General features: G+C 39.0%; 1 protein-coding gene across 4 annotated transcripts in view; it reads right to left on the bottom strand.

The window, feature by feature from the left end:
* Positions 1-25897, bottom strand: part of PPP2R2B (protein phosphatase 2 regulatory subunit Bbeta) — a 460330-nt gene that overhangs the window by 289978 nt on the left and 144455 nt on the right. The window contains exon 1 of one of the 4 annotated variants that reach the window (XM_074212675.1): positions 6164-6430. The exons of the other annotated variants lie outside the window; for them this stretch is intronic. Coding sequence (XP_074068776.1) covers positions 6164-6233 — 70 coding nt within the window. The 5' untranslated portion in view covers positions 6234-6430. Of the gene's footprint in view, positions 1-6163; positions 6431-25897 lie in introns of those variants that run through there. 4 annotated transcript variants of the gene reach the window in all.

Here is a 25897-nt window from a genome sequence, read left to right as displayed (position 1 = left end):
AATATTTCCCAGCTTCAGAAAGGTCATTTACAATAGCATCAGGCAGCTTCTTTCCACCTCCTATTCCTGAGAACAGAGGAGATCAAATATTCATCAATATGCATTTGAAATGCTATTCTGATCTGACATTTGCATACAAATATCAAAACAACTTATGGAGCAACAATGAATCCCTTCCTTCCTCCCTGTATTAACTTCTGTCTCCTTTTATTTAAGCCTTCCCAGAACCCTCAGCAAAAGCAGTTTCATGAACCTCCCTAAATGTTATCCATCTCTCCTTCCTCTTCACCACAGGTCCACATTCCTTAGCTTCTAAATGACAGCTATTAGGGATAGGAGGTGACATTAAGCTTCTTCAGTTGTATTATGTTTTCTGTGTGTATTTAACATTTCAGAGAATCATGGGATTTTCGAAGTGGAAGAATCCATTTCATCCAAGACTTGCCACCTGCTCCCTGCCAATCAATGGAATATTTGGAAAACGAAGAAAATGTATCCTCTCTTGCTCTTTACCACACCCCACCACAACAGACAGAACACTCTAGAAGTACACATTGGATACTGAAGAATTCAATGTAACATGTACAGATGGAAGTTGCTGCTCAGGTTCCTACACTGAAAAACAGATTTAGGCAGAATCTTCTGTGATCCCTTTCTGACATGGGGATAGGAAGTGGGTAGGTATTTAAGTAAGAAAGGAACTAGAGTCATACTGTGGATAAGCAGGGGATGATGTTTTCTCAGTTCTAATGGTAGCCCAAGAAATCTCACTGAAGCTAAGACACTAATAGCTAATATTTATAAAGTACCTACTATGTGACGGGTACAATACTAAGCACTCTACAGTTATTATCTCATTTGATTCTCACAATAATGCTGGAAGATAGATACTATTATTCCCATTTTACAGGCAAACAGTTTAAATAACTTGTACAGAATTGCACAGCTATTGAGTGCCTGAGGTTCTATTTCATCTCAGATCTTCCTGCCTTTAGGCCCATGCTCTCCATTTGTTGTGCCACCCTTGAGTCCTCAGAGAAACTCTTAAGGACAGAATACATGGCTCATTGTCTCCTTTGTATAGTCTTCCCATGTGGATCATTCAAAAACCCTTTCACATAGCTCCTCTCTTTGGAGCTTTTCTTGAGGATGGGGGGAAAGATGTCATTTTAAAATTATTCCCAAAGTGAATTCAAGCACAGATGAAAATATGGATTACACACAATGAATGTCAACAATGACTGAAGCAAGAAATAGTAAACAGATGAATGAGTAATAGAGGAGGCTTATATACAGAATAGAGAGCTGACTTCAGAGACAGAAAACCTGAGTTCACAGCTCCCTCAGACATATACTGGCAAGGCTTTGAACCAAGTTTAATCTCTCACTACCCCACAGAGTGGCACAGTAGATAGAATGCCAGACCTGAAATCAGGAAGACTCATCATCCTGAATTCAAATTCAACCTCAAACAGTTCAAACAGTTGCAAACTGTGTGATCATGGGTAAGTCACTTAACCCTGATCGTCTCAATTTCCTTATCTATGAAATAAGCTGAAGAAGGAAATGACAAACCACTCTAGTTTCTTTGCCAAGAAACCCCCAAATGGTTCCCAAGGAGTCAAACTTGACAGAAATGACTACATAACAACAAAAGTGCCAGGCAATTCCCTAGGAGTACAAATTGTTGGGCAGTCCTGATCTAATGGTGGAGAGAGTTTCCACATTAAAGAGATCAAAGAAATCATAGATCTAGTTCAAATAAAAGAAGAAAGAAGGGGGAAGTGTGTATTGTTCTCTTTCCTAAAATACCTGCAAATGAAGTAAGCAAAAGTACCAAGAATACTTAGAGAAGGGAAGAAAGGGATTCATTAGGAATATACCAACGTTCAAACAAAACAAAAGAAAGGACGTCAAGATATGAACTGCCTTTAAAAATCACACACATTAGGAATTCATTTCACTAGCCTAAAAAAAATACAATCAACAGCCAAAAAAGAAAAACCCCAACACCCTGGGTAAGTCTGGCCTGTAGCAGTTCCCCAACTCTCCACAGAATGAACTTGCCTGCAGCTACCACTTAGGATGCAAATTGAGCTTAGAGTCCTTCACACTAACTACCCAGCAAAAGCCTTTTGGCTTTAAATAGAACACTGCAGTGTGGAATGATCAGAGCTGAGGACAGAGCTTCATAGACTTTCAGAGCTGGGAGGGACCTAAGAGATCATTCAGACTAGAGGTAATAGCAAATGAGAATTTCTAAAAATTGTCAGATATGTGAGAATTGGAAAGGGAAGAAAACAGTGAAGGAAACCCAAAGGGGAGCACAAAGAGATGTAAGACTTCAGATATATAGAGCAAACAGATCTACTCATTTAGTTCAATAGTGGGGTAGAAATGAATTTAAATGAGTAAACTTAAGAGAGAAGGGTGATGGAGTTTTTGAGTGATCCCTATATGTATCTAGACACTAAACTAAAAAGAAGTGGTAATTCCCCCTTCCACTGGGTTGTGTTAATTAAAAAAGTTGCTGATGGATCAATGAGAAAATGATATAGATTATTGTTTATTATATTTTTTCTAATATCTGAATTCCATTTTATCCTCCATTCCTTTCCCTCATATGTTTCACTGCAAGTAGAATCATTTATGAAGCCAATACACTCCAATACAACAAATATTTGTTTGTTAAGAATTATGTGGGGCACCTAGGTGAGGCAGTGGATAGAGCACCTGTCCTGGAGTCAGGAGGATCAGAGTTCAAATTCAGCTTTAGATATTGTAACCCTGGGTAAGTCACTTAACCCTATTTTGTCTCAGTTCCACTCTATAAAATGATCTGGAGAAGGAAATAGCAAACCACCCCAGTATCTCTGACAAGAAACCCGAATAGGATCACAGAGCTCGACATGACTAAAACAACTCAACAATAACAAAATGTGCAAAGCATTAATCCTGGAGTTTCAACCAAACAAAAACATCACCTGTCCTCAGGAATTTACATTTTTTCCATCAGGGCAATGCAAGACTTCCAGAAATAAAAGATAATTTAGAAGCTAAGGATTTTCTGCTGCAGAGATGAAGAGTGAGTACATTCCAGGCAAAGACAAGATGAAATGTCAGGTTTGGGGAATAATGAAGTCATCATGGCTGGAACAAAGTGTGAAATAGAGCCAGGGCTGGAATATGTGAAGTAAACTTGGAAATATTATGTTAAGAGAGGAGTTTGAACTTCATCCTAGAGGCATTGGGGAATTATTGAAGCTCCTTGAAACAGAGGATTGGCAGGACCAGACCTGTTCCAAAGAATATCATTTTGGCAGCTATGTGAAAAGGGAAGAAACTGGAATCAGGGAAATCAAAAGACAATTGCAGTAGTCCAGGTAAATGGTATTAGAGACTGATAGTTTACTCTCAGGATTATAGGCAAGTGGGTCTAGTTGTTTGAGTCACCACAGAGAAAAGCTGTGGAAGCAGATAAAGGTTGCTAACTGATGGGGGAGAAGGGAAGAGAAGACAAAAGCTATGAATGATATTGAGGTTGCAAACCTGGGTGAGGGAAGAATGGTGGTACCCTCAATAGAAAAGAGTATATGAGGAGGGAGGGAAGCTGTAAGGGGAGGACAGCATGGCCTCATGGACAGAGAACAGATCTCAGAGTCCAGAAAACCTGGATACAATTTTGTACACACACACACACACACACACACACTCAAACAGAATTTAAAGGCTTCAGAATTATTTTTTAAAAAATGTTATTGCATATATTAATGCAAATCTTTACTACAAAGTTACACTATTGAAAAAAAAAGAATGCAAACAATGTCTTCTCTCCTCCTATTGTTGCTATAGGAACCTGAAGCTGCTGCTTTAGGGTCTAAAATGTGGCAATAAAATAAAATCATGAGAACATATCAAGGATTGAGAAGCAGCAAGGAAAGTCATTTTGAGGGGCGGCTAGGTGGCGCAGTAGATAGAGCACTGGCCTTGGAATCAGGAGTACCTGAGTTCAAATCCAACCTCAAACACTTAATAATTGCCTACCTGTGTGGCCTCGGGCAAACCACTTAACCCCATTGCCTTGCAAAAAAAAAAAAATCCTGAAGAAAAGTCATTTTGAATGATCATTCCTTTATTCATTCAACTAATATTTTATGCATACCTACTCTGTGCAATGTGTTCATCATCACTAGAAAAGTTTCTACTACTACTTCACTCACTTTTAGAGGCTGTCACTTGAGAGATGAGTAAGGAGAGACAGAATGAAAGGAAGTGTTATTTTATGTTTGTTACTTTATAATTAAAAAATCTCATTGAGTCTCCTAGTAAACTTCCAGGAGTAAGGATACTTTCTTCACTCTAGGACATAATGAAACAGTGCTAAACATATCCAGCCTAAAGCCAAACTAGTAACAAAAGCCCTGTGGTTGGGAGAGAAGAATCTGCCACCCAGTGAAATAAAGCAACCCCATATGGCATATGGGAAGAAGCTTCAAAAATATTATTTTTTACCATTTGAGCAAAATGTTGTTTTCTACTTTTCGCTCCTAGGGGGCAGAGATCGATCACATTATCTTAATATTTGTAATAACAGTTCACTTACAGATCTTCAGAAGAAGAGCCCTAGAACAATTATCTCCCATTTTACAGATGGAAAAAACTAAGTCAGAGAGAGCTCAAGTGACCCTTACAGCCAATAAGGAGCAATCATCTTGAACCCATCCCTTCTAGCTCTTTCCATCACACCAGCCTGTCAACATATAAAAGATTTTCTAAAAAAGGAAAAACCCTGATCCTACTTACAGCTTAAAATTTGTATTGATATTTTTGGAATTAACTTCTCTTCTTCCCTCTCCCTATCTTTTTCATCTTACTCGAACTTTTACAAAAATGTCTTTATACCATCTTCACAAGAGGCTCTAAACACATTCTCTCTCTCTTTTTCTCTCCTCCAACTCTTTCATTTTACGAATGGGGGGGGGGAGGGAAGGCCCCAGAAAGTAAGAGGCTTACTTAAAATCACGTGGCTACTAAGTGACAAAGCTGGTACAAGGACCCAGGTCTCCCGATTCCAAGTCTAATATTCTGTCTACCTTCCCAAGGATCAGACCCAGGGTCTACTGAATCCCAGTACAATCGATGCTCCAGTGCTCAGTGAGACATGCAGCAATGAGAAAAAGAAAGATGATGGTGGCGTTTACTCCCTAGTGCTATATATTCAGCATCCTTGGGCATTAAGGCATAGGAATGGAAATGAAAAGCAGCAATGGAAAAGTTTTAGTATTTAAGTAAACCTCCCCACACACCAAAGAATACTGAAAATCCACCTGCTGACTCTGCTTGCCTGCTTAAGGATTTAGGTTAATCCAAGAACAAGCTGAGTGAGGAAGCAAAGGCAATTTCTCCTCCTGGCAAAGCTCGGCTGCTGAGCACACTTCCTTCCTGCTGGCTGTTGATTCAGCAGAAACTGCCGCTGCAGGATTCATAATCATAATTTTTAAGGCCAGCTGATTGTCTTCCTTGCCCCACGTGTTAGCCTGGGACTCACCACCTACATCTACGTTCCCATGCCTCAATCACTCTATCTTTTCCACGGCCCTTGTTTGCCGAGGACCTTTGGGGGGGAAACTGATTGTCAACCCAGGTATCTACCGGTCTGCGAGATAAACGGCAGGAAATGAAACCTTGCCCTCCACAGAATCGCTAAGACATGTCCCATCTTTCTTACTGCCTTTCAGAGCTTCTCAGCCACCCATCCGCCCACTCCAATTCAACCTCTGAAGCCTGGTCATCTTAAATAAGGCAACTTGATTCCTTGGGTGGTAATTTTCTATCTGGGAAAAGACCCTGGAGATCCGGCCCCCTCTTCGGGCCTTTAACTCTGGCACACTCCTGGTCCACCTGCTGCTCCCAACCCGAGCTCCCCGGGCAGGCCCTGGAGGGCCAAGATAGCTGGCATAGCGGAGGAGCCCGCAGGCGGGGCCCAGGGCCCCTCACTCCCTTCTCCAACCCAACCCTGCGCTGCCGGGCAATGAGCTCTCCTCCCACGCTGCTCCCTGCCCTCCTGTGCCCCGCACCATCCACTCTGCTTTCCAGAACGTTGCACCCCGCGAGTTCCTCTCGGCCGGGGCCCCATGGGCTTAACTGCGGCGAGTGGCATTACCTTCAGTCGCATAGCTGTGATCGCGCAGGAAACTGTTGTTGATTTTGCGGGTATCAATGTCCTCCTCCATTGACAGCAGGGTTACTTGTGTGGAAAGTAAAAGCCGGCAGACAAGTATCCATGATCTCTGCCCGCCGCCAGCCTCAGAGGAGAGGGGGGCAGGGGCGCAGCGGGGAGCCCGGCATAGTCCCACCCTGGGCGCAGGGAGAGGCTCGGGAGAAGCAAGAGGAGCAGAGGGGAGCAGGAATCCAGATGTCAGCCCCTCCACCCGCGGTTCCCGACGCCGCTGCGGCTAGGACCCGCCGCTGCCAGGGGTTCGCCTGCCGGGGATGCTGCGGCAGCCACGGCCGCCCCGCGCGGGGGGATGCGCTGAGCCGGGCGGGTCCGGTCCGGCGGGCCCGGGGCCAGCGGGTCTGCTCTGGTCCAGGCGCGGCAGGAGATGCTCGGAGGAGGCAGGCGCTCCCGCGCGGAGGGACGCAGATGCCCAACAGGTTCCCCCTCGCCGGCAGCCGCCCCGGAGGCACCACCCCCCTCCGGAAAGCGCCCAGCCACAAAATGGTGTCTTTCTGGATCGGGGTTCCCTCCGGCGGTGAGGTGGACCGGGAGGGCGGAAGCTCGCCCCGCCACGCCACGCCGCGCCACGCCGCGCCACGGAGAGAGAGAGAGAGAGAGAGAGAGAGAGAGAGAGAGAGAGAGAGGGGCTGGCTGCCTGCTCCGGGTGGGGGGCTCGGGCTGGGGCGGTGGGGGAGCCGGCGGGGGCTGGGGCCGGGCTGGCGAGGGCGGGCGCTCACGCACTCCCACCCCCACGCGTGCGCTCACCGCGCCGCCGGGGCTCCAGTGGCTGGGCTCTGCTGGGCTGCTGCGGGAGGCGGCTGCGGGGCGCTGTGTGCAGCCTGCTGCATTGGAGCCAGGCTCCTCCCCTACAGCTCGCCCCTGTCCAACCGCGTCAGCCAGCCCCGCGGCTCTCCCGCAGTGGCGATGGCAGCCCTGCCTGCTGCAGTGGGGCCGAGGAGGCGAGGCGCGCTCCCGCACGCCGGCCGCACCTGCCCGAGCCCCGGCCCAGCCCGCTGGCCGGCGGCCTCCGCTGCCCCCGCGCCCCCCGGCTCCCTCCGGCTCCCGAGGGTCGTGTCTGAGGCCTGGATGAGGGCACACACCCTCAGACCCCTCTCTGGCCCGTCTAAACGGCTCCAACCTCCCGGACTCAAGACTTTGAAGGGTGAGATCAGGAGGGGGGATCTAGGGAAGAGACTATCCTTCAGGTCCGTGGGAAGCCTGCATCCTGGCTCCCCTTGCAGCCTGCCCTGGGGCTCAGGCTGATCTCCCTAGATTTGCCCGGTGGGCAGGGGATGAGGGAATGGTGGCCCAGAGTCAAGGACAGCTTCACAACTGGAGTCAAAGCTTAGAGAGGACTAGCCAGGGAGGCACCTCCCTCCCTATCGGGGCAAAGGATCTACAGCCCCAAAGGAATCCCACTCCCCCAGCCCCTACAGCCTTTAGGGGCAAATGGAAGTACTTCACGGTGAACTGCAAATTGGATGAGAAAACGTCAGGACGCCCGGTCCCTGGAATTTTCTCTAACCTAGAGAAAACGCTTCAGCTTTTTACTTGCTTGGCCTTTATACCCACAACCTTCCAAGAATCATTTGAATTTCCTCTAGGCAGGGAACGCCCTTTGAAGTGTACGGAAGTTGCACACCCAGCCAGAGGCATGGCAATCCAGGGGGATTCTGAGCAGCTCAATTAAAGACAGCCCGCTATTCCTGATGTCTTTCTTAGACCCTTCAGATTGCCTTCTTTGATTGAGAAGAAAACATTTATGGCATTTTTTCCATTTTTCTTTATCCAAACCAACCGTGCATTTGAAACAAACTGTGATAATTACCTCCATCTTATAGTTCTGCCCAGATATGAGGAATGAATATCAGATGAAAATGCGGGGAAGGGGGGGGGGGGGAGGAAACAGTTTCACTTGTTTCTTCCTGTTTCAGGTATTCATTTCAGTGGGTGTCACCACAGGGAGAGACATCAGCAAATGTCTTGCTCAGTTAAGCTCCACAAGTTTAGCTAAATGAGCCCAGGGAGACCTGTCAGTTAATTATATACATACAATGCATCAGCTAACACAATTTAGAAAGTATTTGAAGTTTGGAAAAATGTGGAAAACAAGTTCTAAACTGACGTTGGGAATTGCCACTAGATTTTAATGAAGAATAAATATTCCAGCAGATGGGAAACTTACACGTTTTGATTTCTCCCGGAAAAAAAATGCACATAGCCTCAAGCTCAAATCTAGAAGCTATGTGAAAAACCTAGTATCTTCTCTGAGAGAAGAGTTTGGAAATGTGCCCTCAAATGACTTAGGGAGGGAAAGATCAGCTTCTCTGTGTGTCTGAAGTGATGGAAAACTCCAGATGCCTGGAATGCTACTTAAAAAGACATTTATAAAATGCCTGGGTTTTTTTTCTTTGTTTGTTTTACTAGGCCTGTGATTTCATCCATGTGGGGTGTTACTAATAAGGAACTTCCTTTATCAATACAGAGTTATGCCTTCTCTTTAACTTGCTCTTCTCGTGTACAACTTTTTGTGACCTTACTTGGGTCTTCTTGGCAAAAAAAAAAATACTGGAGTGGTTTGCCACTCTCTTCTCCAGATCATTTTATAGGTGAGGAAACTGAGGCAATAGAGTTAAATGACTTGACCAGGGTTACAGAGCTAGTAAATGCCTTAGGCCACATTTGAACTCAGGTCCTTCTAACTGCAAGCCCAGTACTCTGTCCAAAGATATGATCCAAATTTTAGACCAATTAAGATATTAAGGTTGCACCTTAACAACAACATTGTGAGTTGACCAGTTATGATGAATGTAACTCCTCTCAGCAGTGTGGAGATTTAGGACAACACTGGGAGACCTCTTAAGGACATCACCATCCTTAACCAGAGGAAAACAAAAACAAACAAACAAACCACAGAATCTGAATGGATAATATGTTCACTTTATGTTTTTCCTTCCTATCCCATAGTTTTCTTTCTTTTCTCTTAGTCCTAATTCCTCATACACAAAATGACTACTATGTAAACATGTTAAATGCAAATGTATATGTACTTTAGTAGATTGTTCCCACTGAGGGTGGGAAGGAAGGATGGTAGAAAAAAATGTGTAACTTTTAAATATATGCAAGTGGAAGAATGTTGAAAAACTTTCATAGCATGTAATTGGGGGGAAAAGATATTAAGGTTGCCTTAGTCTTCTCTGGAAAGCATTTAGAATTAGAATTAGAGTTAGAAGACCTGAGTATGGGGGCAGCTAGGTGGCACAGTAAATAGACTGTAGAGCACTCGCCCTGGAGTCAGGAAGACCTGAGTTCAAATGTGATCTCAGACACTTAATAATTACCTGGCTGAGTGACCTTGGGCAAGTAACTTAACTCCATTGTCTTGCAAAAATGAAAAAAAAAAATAAGAAGACCTGAGTAGGATAGCCCTGCTCAAGTTTTTGTTAATTGTGTGACCCTATGGAAGTCAACCTCACATACATATTCAGAAACCAAGGAGAATAACAACATAAAAAGGAAAAATAAAGGTAAAGACTCACAAAAGTTCATTGGTACAAAATAATAACAAAGCAATCTGCAATTAAAAAGAAATCGTCATATGCAAACACATAAGGTATGGGTAATATGCAACATGATCCTTATACAAGTAGATAAAAGCAACTTCATAGGTAGCACTGAGAGTTGATAGGATGAGACAGATGACTGGACAAAGACTCTGGAAGTTTATACCTTACCTGCAAATTTGGAAAAGCTGAGGGATAATAGCATTGTATATTTAGAAGCTATAGTCTTGTCTAAAAAAAAAAAGTCCAGAAACTAAAGGGAAGATAGATGATGAGAAAGCATTTTGGTGAAGATAAAAAGAAGCAGGGGGAAAAAAAAGATACTATCTCTGGAATATATTACAAACCACACAGACAGAAGGAAGAAATAGATGAACATTTGTGAAACAGATCATGAGTTTGGAATAATGTCATATAATGATGGGGGTTTCAATATCTAGATATCTGCTGGAGTTCTGTCAGAAAGAGAATAGCCTTAATTGATAATTTTGTCCTTTAAAAGATGAAGAAACAATTTGAGAAATGAATAGATGAAAGAACAATTATCAAACCTTTTTACTTAAGCCCTGAGATATAAATAATAATCATAATCTTAATAATAATGAAAAAACAGAGTTCTTGTTTGTCAGAATCTTACCTTCTAATATTGAACTGGGGTGAATAGTGGATAGATTTAGAGAGGACACCTTCTCTGTCAAAGGTGCTGTCCAGAAGATGTTCTTAGAGTAGGGACAAAAATGGCTATTTTAAATCTGATCCTCACACAGAGGAACTAGTTTCTAAAAGTAGAGTTGCAAGGGGTGAAATGATCCAAAATCTGTGATAGAAGAGAGGAAATCTTGTCCATGATATTCATCTTTTATTTGGGTACAGCAGATTTCAATGACCAGAAAGAAGCTAGGCAGGATCCCATAAATTCAAATTCTACAGGGAAAATCAGTCCAAGAATGGGGATGAAATTCTAAAGACAAGAAAATTATTCTTAATGAGGAAAAGGGGAAAGTTGTCTAATGAGACCAATGTAGTCATACAGATATACATATGCACACCCATACCCACATCCATATTCATATATATACACATGCACACATATATGTGAATATATGTATATATGTATATATAAATGAATATAAACAGAAGTTCCTTTCTTATGTATGTCATGACCAAGGATGTCTTGATATTCAATATATGAACATACGGTTAAAAGGACTTGGACTTAAAGCTTACCTAGGATACTGTCTACCTTTGTGATACTGAGAAAAATAACTTAATCTTTGTATGTCTTTGTTGCCTTCTCTGTGACATGAAAATAGTAAGAAATTATTATCCAATAGAATTGTTATAAGGATAAAATGAGTGTATAAAACACTTCAATGTATCATTAATATTATTATTAAATTATCCCCATAAAAATTTTGCAGAGATGAAAAAATAAGCATGGGGGTTGAAAGCTATTAATATTGTATTGTCATTTTCATAGTAATAATATCTAATATATTTTCTGACTATTTGATATCCTCCTTTCTTTCAGATACTTTAAAAATTCTCTCAAAACTGTAAAATTGTGTATCCTTCAGCACATATCTCTTCTGTGTATACTTGGTTCAGCCCCAGTGCTCTTCCTATCTCATAGAGCTTCCTAAATAAAATCCATAATCACTTAAATGAGATTGGCCTTATCCACATAGGAAAAAAAAAGCCAGATGGATCAAGTCTTCCAATTGTCCAGACAATGATATGTAGTTGAATGGACAGCCCTTAAAGCTGGCTTATCACTATAGCTATCTTGGATCTAGAAAGGAATGGGGGAAGCTGGATTGTATTTAGAAAATGGCAAAATACTTTTAATGATCCAAAGTTTCTCCCTGAAATAAAAATCCAGCTTTTAAATATTGGTATTCTCCTAGCCATGCTACATGGCAGTAAATTAGTTTGAAAAGATTAAGAGATGAAAGTCTGAAGAACTGAAGCTGTGGATCATACAAACAACAATGGAGTGAGGCTTGATGAGTAGAAATAGTCTGTTGGCCATGACCAATGATTTGCACACCAGAAGAAGTATTAAAGATTAACAGAGAGATGTATGACCAAAAAAGGAGATAAATTAATAATGTAATGGGAATGAGAAATAATATCTTTTGTGGTCTTTTGATATTAATTTAATGCCAAGAGATCTATCTAGGAGAAAGGCCCAAGCCCAGTGTCTGATTCCCTATGGAGAATTTCAGGGAGGACCTGAGACTAGAGTCACAGAGGATAAGAAGGTGCAGCCAGGCTATGACCTGCACAATTGTAGGATTGTACCCACATTAGTAAGATAATAGATCCATGAAGGAATTATGTAGTTATATGCTGGCAAACATTTAACAGTTGACTTCAAGTCATCCCTATCCCTCTAAGAAAAATAAGTAGACACAACCCTTTAAAGTTGAATGAGCATTATTAAAACTTTTTCTATTACATTCTTAAATCCAGACAATCAATAAAACAATCAACAAATCAATCCTAAGGTATAAATATGCACTATGAAAATATAGTAATCAAATTGGCTCCAGCACATCCCTGGAATTAAGGTAAGAGAGTTGAAGCTCAAGCTAAGTAGAGGAAATAAGAGAAATTAAACTTGAACTTTAGGGGTTCTATTCTCCAAGTTATTGAAAAAACAACTCAAAGTGATCAACAAGCCTCTGGCAGAGATCTTGGAATGATAGTGGGAAATGGGAGAGATGCCAGAGTGCCAGAAAAGAAAAAAAAACAATTTTATCTTGATTTTCAAGAAAGTAGAATTTTTAACTAAATTCCAGTAAGATTGATTTCAATTCCTGTCAAAAAAAAATTTAGAAGTGGTTATTAGAGGAGTAGTTAATGAACATTTAGAAATCCTGTGGCCCTCAATTTCATTGAGAATAGATCATACCAGAATAAACTCATTTTCATTATTAGCAGTATTTCTAGGCTAGTAGAAATAAAGAAAATTGTAGATATAGTTTATCTAGAAAAGATGAAGAAATATGAGGTAGGCAATATAGTGTAAGTAAATGTATTTGAAAATAAATAGTTGTTGAAACTCAGAATAGCTACTAACAAATGGTTTAGTGTCAGCCAAGAAGGAGGCCTCTAGTGATCTATGCTTTTTTTTTTATTTGAAACATTCTGGCTTAAGTGACTTGCCCAGAGTCACACAGTTGATGTGTCTGAAACTGCCTGGTTGCCCCACCCTTAAACATTTTAATATCTTTTTTTTTTATAAATTATTGGATATAGGCTTAGATGACATTTTTATCAAACCTTCAGATTATATTAGAAAGAGAGTTAGAAAGGATAGCTAACACATTATAGAATCAGGAAAAGCAAATATCCTAGAATGTGAGGCTAAATCTTATGAGAGAAAGTTAAGGATAAATGTAAAGTTTCATTCAATTTCACAAATACAAAATGGGAGATAAATAATTAGACAGCCCTTCATCTGAAAAGGATCTGGAAGTTTGGGTGGACTTCAAGCTCAGAGTCAGTAGAGTGAAATGACAGCTATAAAAACCAATGTGAAGTTAAACTGTGTTGAGAAGCATAGTTTCAGGTAGCTAAGTGGTGTGGTGGATAGAGTACTGCCCTGGAGTCAGGAGGATCTGAGTTCAAATCTGACCTCAGACACTTAATTATTGCCTAGCTATGCAACCTTGGGAAAGTCACTTAATCCCATTGCCTTAAATAAATTAATTTTTAAAAAGAGAGCGAAGCATAGTTTCCAGGACTAGGTAACAGTCTTGCAATTTTCTGCCCTAGAGTACTATATTCAATTCTAAGGTTAAGGGTATTAATAAATTAGGGAGTATCTCAGGGAGGGCACCACAGTTAATCTCGAGTTCATGCCACATGATGACTGCTTGAAGCTACTGGGGATACTTAGTCTGAGAAAGAGAATATTTCCAAGAAGGGGAGTAGAGAGGATGGTAGCTGACTTTATTTGATAAGTTTTCAATGCAACAGGGATTAGATTCCTCCCAACACACACACACACACACACACACTTTCCCCTAGATGGCTGAACTAGGAATGGCAGAAAGGAAGATTTTAGTTCCAAGGAAAGAAAAATCTCCTAACACATAGAGCTGTACAGGTGGTAGGTTTCCTGTCTTAGGTCTTGAAAAAAGACTGCATATCTTTTTTTTTTAGGTATAGGAGATTCTTTTTCAAGTAATAATATTAATAATAGCAAGTGATCGCATCAAGCAGCTAAGTGGAGTAATGGTTAGAGTCCAGGTCTAGAGTCAGGAAGACCTGAGTTCGAATTTGACCTCAGACAATAAACTATAAGACCCTGGGCAAGTCACTTGATCATGTTTGACTCAGTTTCCTCATCTGTAAAGTGAACTGGAGAAGGAATTGGCAAACTACTCCAAGAAAACCTCAAATGGTCCCAAACAGTTGGACATGACTGAATAATAACAGCAAAAAGTAGCTATATCAAGGTTTGCAACATCTTTTTACATGTGATCTCATTTGAGTCTCACAACATCCCTGTCAGGTTGGTACTATTTATTATGCTGACCGAGACTGAGACAGAGAAAAGTTGAGTGACTTGTTCCTGATCATACAGCTAATTTAGTATCTGAAGATTTCAGTTTGAAGATCTATTTAAACTGAGGTGGAAGTTCCTATGATTTATTGACTGAGACATGCTTTAACATGGTTAAAGTAACAAGACTGGAGTCCTTAGATGATGACTGATTTTGCCTGACTCCTTCCAGTCTGATTATGAAACCCCATTAACCAGTTCTCCACTTAATATATTTATGAAATGGTACTTTGCAGTTAAACTCTGTACACTACAGAAACAAATCATAATCCTCAATTGCCACAACTCTACTACTATTACTTATCTAGTTAAGCAAATGGTAACATGGATAATTAGGCACAAAAATTTGGAAGATATAATATCCAGATTAAAAGCATAAAGGGGAGGGATAGGGAGCCAAGGAAGAAGAGAAAAGACAGAAACATGGCTGAGCTCTCCCTAAAACACCTCCAAAAGCTTTAAATAATGCCACAAAACAAATTCTGGAATAACAGAAACCATACAAAAAACAGGGTAAAACATTTTCCAATCTAAGAAAATTTAGAAAGTCGGAAGAAAAGATCTGTCACACTAGAGTGAGAGTGGAGTGCAGCCCACCACAAAGTAGGAGCAGGAGTTGGGGACAATTGAATCAGCGATTGTGCCAGACCTCTTGGTTCCCAAATGTTAAGGGGGGTCAGATAATTCATCAGAAGAAATATATAAGGGTCCTTTTGCTGGTACTGGAGGGGGAGTAGGACTCTGTCGTATGACCCATATTTGGATCTAGGTCACAGACCTGGGTTTCAGTTCCAGTGTGAGAAGGAGCACTAGCACAGCAGAGCTTGTAGTCACAGGGGATCAGGGACCCTCTTCCCATTTCCAGGGCAGAAGAGCGTGCTTGAGGTTGCTTGCACACCAGAGCACTGGCCAGGGCAGTAGTAGGCACACTTCTTCCTAAATCAAACCACCTTAGAAGAACTGAAAATTTACAGATCTCCAGAATTATCTCTGAAAACAGCTGCACAACAAACCTGAAGCTTGGGGCAGTGTCCTTTCCACTACAGAAACAGAACCTCACTTTAGCATAGAGTTTAAAGTCAAGAAATAGGCTTGGGGAAAAAAAAACAGCTGGAAAAGATTCTGGGTATAGAAAGTTACCTTGGTGACAGGGAAGATCAAAAAACGAACTCAAAATAAGTCAACAATGTCAAAACTGTTACATCCAAAGAAAAATATAAGAAAATATAAGAAAAATATAAATTGATCTCAGGTCATGAAATAGCTGAAAAAGGATTTTAAAACTCAAGTAAGAGAGATAGAGAAAAAATTGAGAAAAGAAATGAGAGTGATGCAAGACAGAATAAAAAAAAACAGTCAACAGTTTGATAAAGGAAGCACAAAAAAATTAATAGAAAAAAATAACATCTTAACCAACAGAATCGTCCAAATGACATAGGAGGCACAAAAATCCAATGAAGAGAAGAGTGCTTTGAAAATCAGAATTAGCCAACTAGAAATGAAAGTACAAAAATTCACTGAAGAGAAGACTCCTTAAAAAAATAGAATTGGTAAGTGCTAATTAAAGACTTTCTGAGACATTAGGAAACAATAAAACAAAATCAAAAGAATGAAAAAAATAGAAGAAAATGTAAAATATCTGGAAAATGGATCAAGAGAGAGATGATAATAATTACCTGAAAATCATGATAAAAAATGCCTAGGGCAGCTAGGTGATGCAAAAATAGAGTACCAGTCCTGGAATCAGGAGGATCTGAGTTGAAATGTGGCCTCAGACACTTAATAATTACCTAGCTGTGTGACCTTGAGCAAATCACTTAATCCCATTGCCTTGCAACCCCCTGTCAAAATGCCTAGATATCATCTTTCAAGAAATTACTAGGGAAAATTGCTATGATATGCTAGAGGGTAAAATAGAAATTAAAAGAATTCACTGATTACCTCTTGTAAGAGATACCAAAATGAAAACTTCCAGGAAAATTATGGTCAAATTCCAGAGCTCCCAGGTCAAGGAGATAATATTATAAGTAGTCAGAAAGAAACAATTTAAATATTATGGAGTTATTCAGGATAACACAAGATTTAGTAGCTTCTACAGAAAAGGATCAAAGGGCTTATAATATGACATTCTGAAGGGCAAAAGAGCTAAGATTACAACCTACCCTGCAAAATTAAGTATAATCCTTAAGTGTGGAAAAATGTATATTCAATAAAACAATTTCCAACATTCCTAATGAAAAAAAAACAGGGCTGAATAGGAATTTAACTTTATAATTTAAGACTCAAGAGAAGCACTAAAAGGTAGAAATCATAATGGCTTCCTTAATGGTTAAATTGTTTACATTTCTACAAGATACTTGTAAAAACTTTCTATTAGGGAAGTTAGAAGGAGCATAAATATCAAAAAACTAATAAAATTAAGTGATGAGAAAGAGGAATGTACTAGAAAAAAGAGAAAAGGAAGAGCTAGAATGTGGTACACTATCTGACAAAAGAAGTATGAAAGAGCTATTTGAACCTTATTGTCATTAGAACTATCTCAAAGAGGAAAAAGCATATGACTCAGTTGGGTATAGAAACTGATCTTATCATCCAGGAAAGTAGGAGAGGAGAGGATAATAAAAGGTGGGAGATGATAGGAAGGAAAGTAGATTGGGGAAGGTAAAAATCAGAAACAAAATACTTTTGAGAATGGACAGGAAGAAAGTAGAGAGATTAGGATTAACAAGAGGAAAAAGGATGGAAGGAAATACATAATTATTAATCATAACTGAAAAAATTTACAGAAAGTTTCTCTGATAATGCCTAATTTTTCAAATTTATAGAGAAATGAGTCAAATTCATAGAAATAAGATCCATTCCTCAATTGATAAATGGTTAAAGGATATGAAAAAGCAGTTTTTAGATGAAGTAGTTTAGGCTATCTATAGTGATTTGAAAAAATGTCCTAAATTGTTATTGATTAGAGAAATATAAATTGAAACAACTCTGAGCCATTACCTTACACCAATCAGATTGGCTAATATGAAAGAAAAGGAAAGTGACAAATGTTGGAGGGAATGTGGGAAAATTGAGACACTAACACACTGTTGGGGAAGTTATATATTGAGTCAACCATTCTGTAGGACAATTTGGAACTATGTCTAAAGGGCTTCAAAACAATGAATACCCTTTGACCAAGGAGTACCACTACTAGGTTCATACAACAAAGAGATTTAAAAAAAATGGAAAAGACCTATATGTATAAAAATATTTATAATAGCTCTTTTAGCAATGTCAAAGAGCTGGAAATTGAGGAGATGGGCATCAATTGGGAATTGACTGAACAAGTTGTTATAAATGATTGCAATGGAATCTTATTGTGTTATAAGAAATAATGAACAGGATCTCAGAAAAACTTGCAGGGACTTACATGAACTGATACAATTGAAATGAGCAGAACCAGAAGATTATATTCTATAAAAGAAAATTATGCATTGATCAACTGTGAATGACTTGGCTATTCTCAATAATATAATGATCCATAACAATACTGAAAGATTAATGATGAAAAATGTTCTCCATCTCCAGAGGAAGAGATGCAGATCAAAGTATACTCTTTTTTTTCTTGGGGGGTTTTTTGTATTTGTTTTGTATCTGCTCTTTCCTTCACAATATAACATGGAAATAGCTTTTGCATGACTGCACAGCATAATCTATATCAAATTGCTTGCCTTCTCAATAGAGGAAGAGAAAGAGGGAAAGAGAAAATTTGGAACTACAAATATTAAAAATTTAAAGTAGTTTTAAAAAAATTAAAAATTTAAATAATGCCACAAAACAAATTCTGGAATAACAGAAACCATACAAGAACAGGGTAAAACATTTTCCAATCAAAGAAAATTTAGAAAGTTGGAAGAATGTAATTGCATGTAATTGAGAAAATAAAATGTTAAATTATAAATAAATAAGTAAGAACTCTACTGAGTGGTGCATTTGTCCTCCATCTACTGATCCTCCTGGCAGTGAAACTGGGACTAATTTTAAATATGCATGCATGTACAGATCTATGTGTGTGTTTATGCATATATATATATATATAGTATATGTATATATGCATCTGTATGTATATACCTTTATAATTGTGGAGAAAGTGAGAGGAAGAGGGAAAAGAATAGGGAGAGGGAGAGAGAAAGAAAGAGACAGAGACAGAGAGAGACAGAGAAACAGTGAAAGAAGCAGTAGTTGAGGAGAGGAGAGAAGAGGGAGAGGAGGTAAAGAAGGGAGAAGGGGAGACAAAGCTAGGGAAACCTAGTTAGATACATTTCGATATATGATTTCACTGAAATAGATAATCCCCAAATGATGTAACTTCCTCTACCAATGCCCAATAGGGAGACACTTTCTTTGCAATTGATTGTCTTGACCAGGGTCACAAAGTTAATATGTATTAGAGTGAGGATTTGAACAGAGGATCTCCTGGTCTCAAGATTGCAAGGCTGGCTCTCTATCTCTCTGTTCAGTACACTATACTTCCACTTCTCATAGTTACACACACACACACACACACACACACACACACACACATACACTACACATGAAATGTCAAATATATTATGAGTGTGTTTATACATATATACATATATATGTATACATGTATGAAGAGAAAATATCATTGAAGTCTATTATCACCAATACAGATCACAATCTATCCATACATTTTCACACTTTGTAATTCCTGCTGATGCCCTTCCATAAATCTTCCCTTTTAAAATTTCATTTTTGTTCATATATTAAATGTTCTGTTGCTATTCAGTAATTTTTTTCAGTTGTAGTTTCATGAGTCCATTTGGGGTTTTCTTGGCAGAGACACTAGATTGGTTTGCCGTTTCTTTCTCTAGCTCATTTTACAAATGAGATAACTGAGGCAAACAGGGTTAAGTAACTTATCCAGGATCACACAGCTAGGAAGTTATTTGAGAACAGAATTGAACTCAGAAAGATAAGTCTAATTGACTCCAGGTCTGGCACTTACCTATTGTACCACAAAGTGACTGTATATACTCTCTCTCTCTTTCTCTCTCTCTCTCTCTCTCTCTCTCTCTCTCTCTTTCTCCATATCTATCTATCTATCTATCTATCTATCTATCTATCTATCTATCTATCTATCTAATCTATTTCTATATATAGATACAGATAGATGCCACAGTTACTATACACACATGTGTAAACACATAATCATGTGTATGTGTATGTTTATTACATATGCATGTGTCTATGTATATGCATGTGTATGTGTTTATGTGTATATGTACATGTATATGTATATGTATATGTATATGTATATGTATATGTATATGTATATGTATATGTATATGTATAGGAGTTGACCTCAGAATCTTTAATGCTTGAACCCAAGTCCTGACTCTGACAAATAGTTGGGGTATCCCTGAAGGTAAATCATTTGAGTGCCTGAGTGCCCAGGAAACTCCCTAAGACTTGTAGGATAGTTGCCAATCTTCAATGATATACCAAATATACAAACATACATCACACAACACACATACATTTGACATGAACTTGTAAAACATAAATTTTTACTGATGAAAGGAACTCTAGGTGAAAAAATATCAGTGCAAATCACCACCTCTGCAATAGATATAGATATGTCTCACAGACATCCATTTAGCTAGAATGGAATTCTCAACCCTTGTCTGATGATAATATAAACTAAATAATATAACTAAAAAATTATTTAACTAAATAAGTTTTATGAGATTCTTAAAACAAAATTTTAATTTACCTATATTGGTAAGAGCAAGGTAGCATAGTGAATGGAGGGCCAACCTTGGAATGAAGGAAAGGTTGAAGACATGCCTCTGCCATCTTCCCTATACAAGTATTGCTTGGTCAAAGGGTATTCATTGTTTTGAAGCCCTTTAGGTCATATCTTCTGAGCAAATTGCATCTTCTCCATGCCTCTACACAGTTCTTTGGATATATATATATGTAACCAATGAGTTGCCAGTTGCCAGTTTGCATCAGTGAAGGACATTTCCCTACACAGACAAAATCTTGAGGTGCTCCATCAAAGTAATAATAATAATAGAAATAAAATTAGTATTGTTTTATTTTTTTAGGTTTTTTTCAAGGCAATGGGGTTAAGTGGTTTGTCCAAGGCCACACAGCTAGGGAATTATTAAGTGTCTGAGGCCGGATTTGAACTCAGGTACTCCTGACTCCAGGGCCTGTGCTCTGTCCACTGCACCACCTAGCCGCCCCAAAATTAGTATTATTTTAAGTGTGCAGAGTCAGGAAGAGCTAGGTTTAAATTCTGCCTTTGACACTTACTAGTCTTATGGCAATGAGCAAAGCTCTTAATCTTTCTGAGACTCAGTGATACCTATATCTGTCTCATTGAATCATTATGAAACTATGTAAACCACTTTCTAAGTCTTAAAGTGTTGTATAAATTCCATATATTATATAATTATGTTATGTTATTCTGTTCATTATTATTATTATAAAATAATTGTCATAGCATCAAAAAGGTGGGAGTCACTGCCTTGGAGTGACTCAATTTTTGAAAAGAGAGAAATGTCTCACTATTTTAACTTAAGGAAGAAAATTTGTTTAAAGATAAAGGGGGTTTCTTTTTTCCTCTTTTTTCCCCAATAGATAATTTTAGTAATCAAGGATTTGTACTAATTTATGAACCCTCAATCAGAATAAATCTTTTTAATATTGTGGAGCCAGAAAAAATCCAAATATTATTTTAATAAATATAGTACTCATTTTTTAAAAATCCAGTAAAACCAGTTTGAACCCAAATCAAACATATTTTCTCTGTCTATTAAATGAACAAAAGTAGATCAAAGTATCCTCTCACCTGAACATGAACCCAGTAGACTTTCCATTTGCTTCAAGGCCCTAATCATGATAGACCAGTTCTACAGAACAAGTGCAGGGAGCAGAAAGGATGATAACTTGATACAACATTTATTCACTATAATGGTGACTAAATGGGCAGCTGGTTGGTCCAATGCACTCAGCTTCAGTTCAAGCCAGGGGAATGTGCCAAAAAGCCAGATGTCACTGTTAGAAAAATAACTTCTCCAGCTGGGCATCTGGACCTAATTATAGCCACTCATAGATGGAGAAAGTTAAAAGGTAGCTTTTACATAGATATCAATTCCCAAACTTTCAATAATCTTTTGGATGATTTTAGAAAGTAGGGCTTTTTCTTTTGAATTAATCTTTGACATCTATGCACTATTATCATATATAGACATATATGCATATATGTCTGGATTACTGGTGCAGGAACACCTTCCACAACACTTATGTGTGTGTTGTATATAGAGAGATCAAAAGATTGGTAGATTTTTAGATTGTTTTTAAAAAGATGTCTGGTACACTAAGAGTTCAGATGATTTGCCTTCCAAGGTTCATGCAAACACATTGTATCAAAGGTGAGACTCAACCCAGGTCTCCCTGACCTGGTCAGCTCCCTATCCATTGCACAACACTGCCTATTAAATATACATGTGTATGCATGTGCACACATGTGTATTTGTGAGCAGTGAAATGAAAATGTCTTAAGAGAATCTCAGAGTTCGTATAGAGAGGGGACCTACTCCATCCAATCTGTCCCCAAGCATTGTTTCTCTCTATAAATGTGACCAAGGATCATTTGGTCATTGCTTAGATACTTGGAAGGAGGGGAGGGAACTCACTACTTCCCAAGAGAGTTCATTTCCTTGTGGCACTACTCAAACCAGAATTTTTTTCTTCTATTAGGTGCAAATTTGCCGCTTTGTAGTGTCTCTCCATTACTGCAGTTCTGCCCTTTGTGGTCAAACAGAATAAACTGAATTCTTCCACTTGATAATGGTTGAAGATGATGATAAAGTCCTGCCTAAGTCCTTTCTTCCCTAGGCTTAATAATCAATAGGCATCACATATTTATCAAGTGCATTCTATGTGCCAGACATTGTACTTCAATAGAATACAAAGGCAAAAAGCTCAAGAAGTCTACATTTCACTGATTTATACTGATTTACAGAGGAGGAAAAAGGGGAGGGGGGAGAAAGGAATAAGCATCCATGAAGCACCTACTGTATACTTTTCAAATATTATCTCATCTAATGCTCACAACAACCCTGGCAGGAAGGGACTATTATTATCCCTATTGTTAGAGTAGAAGAAATAGAATCAAGCACTTGTCAAGTGACTTGTCCAAAGTCACACAGTAAGAACATGTTAAAGATTGGATTTGAACTTGGGTCTTAATAACTCCAGACCTGGTGCTCTATCCACTGTACTTAGCAGCAGAATAATTTGTGAAGAGTATAGTACTAATACTGAAGGGATGTCTTGAACTTGAGCTAAGCCCTGAGGCAACTGGGATATCAAGAGAGGGAGGAGAGGAAAGAACTTCTTCATAGACTTGGAGGCTTTAGGAGAAATGGTGTGCAGGCAATAGCCAATGTGATACTTTTGCTGAAATGCAGAATGAATGAGATAGAATGATTCAAAATCAATCTAAAAAAAAAAAGATAACTTGGAACTAGTTTGTGAAAGGCTTTAAATGCAAAGCACATGCTATAGGGCATAGGGAACAATGAAAGTTTCTTGAGCAGGAGAGTGACCTATGCTTTAGCAATATCAATGTTGTAGTTTTTAGACGATGAGTAAAATAAAAGAGAGAGTGGAAACAGGAGGACCCATCAGGAGGCTATTCTATTAGTGAGAGGAAATGAAGATCTGTGATGGTGGCCATGGGAGTGGAAGGAAGAGAGACAGATGCCAGACATACTGTGGATGTTAAACCAATAAGACTTGAGAGGCTGAGCCCAGATGGAGGAGTAGCAGAGCATATAATACAGGAAACTTCCCCTTTACTCCAAACCTCTCTAAATAGACCTAGAAAGTATACTAGACAAGAAAAAGTCACAGTGAGTCATTTTTCTAGCCAAAGCTAGCCCAAAGAGACAAACTGAGAGGTTTGCAGGCACTTGGGATGAGGCGCCAGGGAACTTACCAGTGCTCATGAAATGGCTGTGCTCCGGGACAAGAGGAGGTCCGAGACTCATAGAGAATACCCTTGGTCATATAACAAGGCACCATTTGGAAAACAGGTGCTAATTGAAATCAGTTAACTGACCTAGTTCCAGGTCAGTCAGTCAATAAGTCAAAAATTATTAAATAAGTAAATAAATAAATGCCTCATTCTCTGGTAAGTACTAGAGATACAAAAAGGCAAAATGAAAGTTCCTTCTCCCAAGGAGCTCACAATCTAAAGAGAAAGATAATAAGAAAACAAATAGGTAAAAACAAACTAAATGCAAAAAAAGAAAATAATTAACAGGGGCACTTTAAGAGGTATTGGGGAAGTCTTCCTGTAGAACAGGGATGGTTCACCTTTTTTCTCTCAAGGACCATTTAGATATTTATAACATCATTCGCCTACTATAGTTGTAGTTTTCTTTTTTTTAGAAGGCAACAGGGTTAAGTGGCTTGCCCAAGGTCACACAGCTAAATAAGTCTTAATTGTCTGAGGCTAGATTTGAACTCAGGTCCTCCTGACTCACCTGGAGCTCACCTGCTATATTTGGTCAAGCATTTAATTAATTCAACTCTAAAAAACTCCTAGATTGGTTAAGTTTCAAGTCCCTGTGATTGCTGTGGCAGCACCAGACCAAATGACCCTTGGGTCAGAGGTTCTGGCCCCTGTTGTAGAGGGTGGGGATTTTAGCTGGGACTTACAGGAACTCAGAGAAGCAAAGATGAGAAAGGAGAGCATTTCAAACATGAGGGACACCAAAGAAAAAGCCTGGAGTTGAGGGACCGAATGTCTCATTCTTGGAACAATAAGGAGGCCAGGGTCATTGAATTAAGGAGAATGTGGTGAGGTGTGGAGTGAAAGATATGGCTTTGAATGCCAAACACAGGGTTTTTCTATTTAATCTTGGAAGTAAAATGGAGCCACTAGAATTTATTGAGTATGAGGAAGATATTTTCAGATCTGCACTTTAGGAAAAGTCACTTTGTCAGATGAACAGAGGATGAATTGGAGTGGGAAAAGACTTTGAAAGAGTAGAGAGCTTGAGATGCAATATCCCAGAAGGCAGAGGTTACAGCCTCACAGCTAGGAATAACTTAATAGCAAAACTAAATATAATCCTATGGGAGGAGGTGAAATGGAATTTTAATGAAATATAGGACTTCCATGAATTCCTGATGAAATGACCAAACTGTGTAGAAATTTCAAAGTTCAAACATAGGAGTTAAGAGAAATATATAAAAATAACTATTAATAAACAATCATGAGGGACTGACAAGGATAAATTGTTTACATTCAGACATGGGGAAATTTTTCAGTTTCCCCCCTGAACTTTATCATAATGAGGAGCCACAAAGGGAATCTAATTAGACAAAGTCTATGAGGAATTCTGTTGTCTTGATGGTTTTAAAAAGAAGAATGGGAAGAGAGGGAAAAGTATACACTGGAGGTTAGAGGAAGGAAAAGGAAAGTTAAGGAATATATTATCTCACATGATCTGGATGCAAAAAGCAAATGTCTTTATAAATAAGGAGATGTCAATATAAATAGGGGATGTCAATTAACTGCTTAAATTTAATTTCGTATGAATGGGTCAAAGGAAGGAAGAATGCATATATTTATACTTAGGTATAGATATATATTTCATTCAATAGGTAAATAGGAAGGAAAGGAGAGGGGAAAGAGAAATGGAGGGTAGATATAAAAAGGGATTAATTCTAATCAAAACAAACAGCATGTAGAAAAATATTCTTAGAGATGGCAAAGAATGGAAATCTGAGGAGGAAAGACTGAACAAATTATGGAATACATATATGCTGGAATAGTAGTATTTTATCATAAGAAATAATGATGGACAGATGGCCCTGGGGACAGGAGGACTTGAGTTCAAATCTGACCTCAGACAATAATTGCCTAGCTTGTGACCTTGGGCAAATCATTAAGCCCATTGCCTTAAATAAATAAAACTTTAAAAATGATGACAGGGATAATTTCAGAGAAATTTGGTAAGTCTTACATTAATTGGTAAAGAGGAAAATGAACAGAACCAGGAGAACAATTTATATAATGATAACTAAAGGGTAAAGGCAAATATTTATGAAAGTATTAGGATTCTAGTTTATCAATAATAGGTAAAAGTTTGAATATCAAGTAGCCAACAATTTTCTAGGCATCTTCCTTCACTCACCCCAATTGAACATGAATCAGCATCAGTCCCTGGACCTTGACCTCAAAGATGGAGGATATTTCTGAGATAAAGAACTAGTGGGACAATCAATAGCCTTGATTTTCTTGGTAAAATATGAAATAAAGCCCTCTATTTGAAGGGAAGGGAGAGGATCTAGAACAGATAAAGTGGAGTAATACGGAAATCTGGAAAGTAGAAAAGGATTTCTGGGAAGGACTGAGGGTCTGATATAAGATAACAAATGTGTAGTGAATCTAGTCAGTATAGTTTGAAAACTTCCTTTAACTGCAAAAGAATGAGATCTAGAGAG

Source organism: Macrotis lagotis, chromosome 1, assembly GCF_037893015.1.
Source record: "Macrotis lagotis isolate mMagLag1 chromosome 1, bilby.v1.9.chrom.fasta, whole genome shotgun sequence".
Taxonomy (NCBI): Eukaryota; Metazoa; Chordata; class Mammalia; order Peramelemorphia; family Peramelidae; genus Macrotis; species Macrotis lagotis.
Note: the sequence above shows the minus strand (reverse complement) of the source record. Positions and strands in the feature narration are given on the sequence as shown.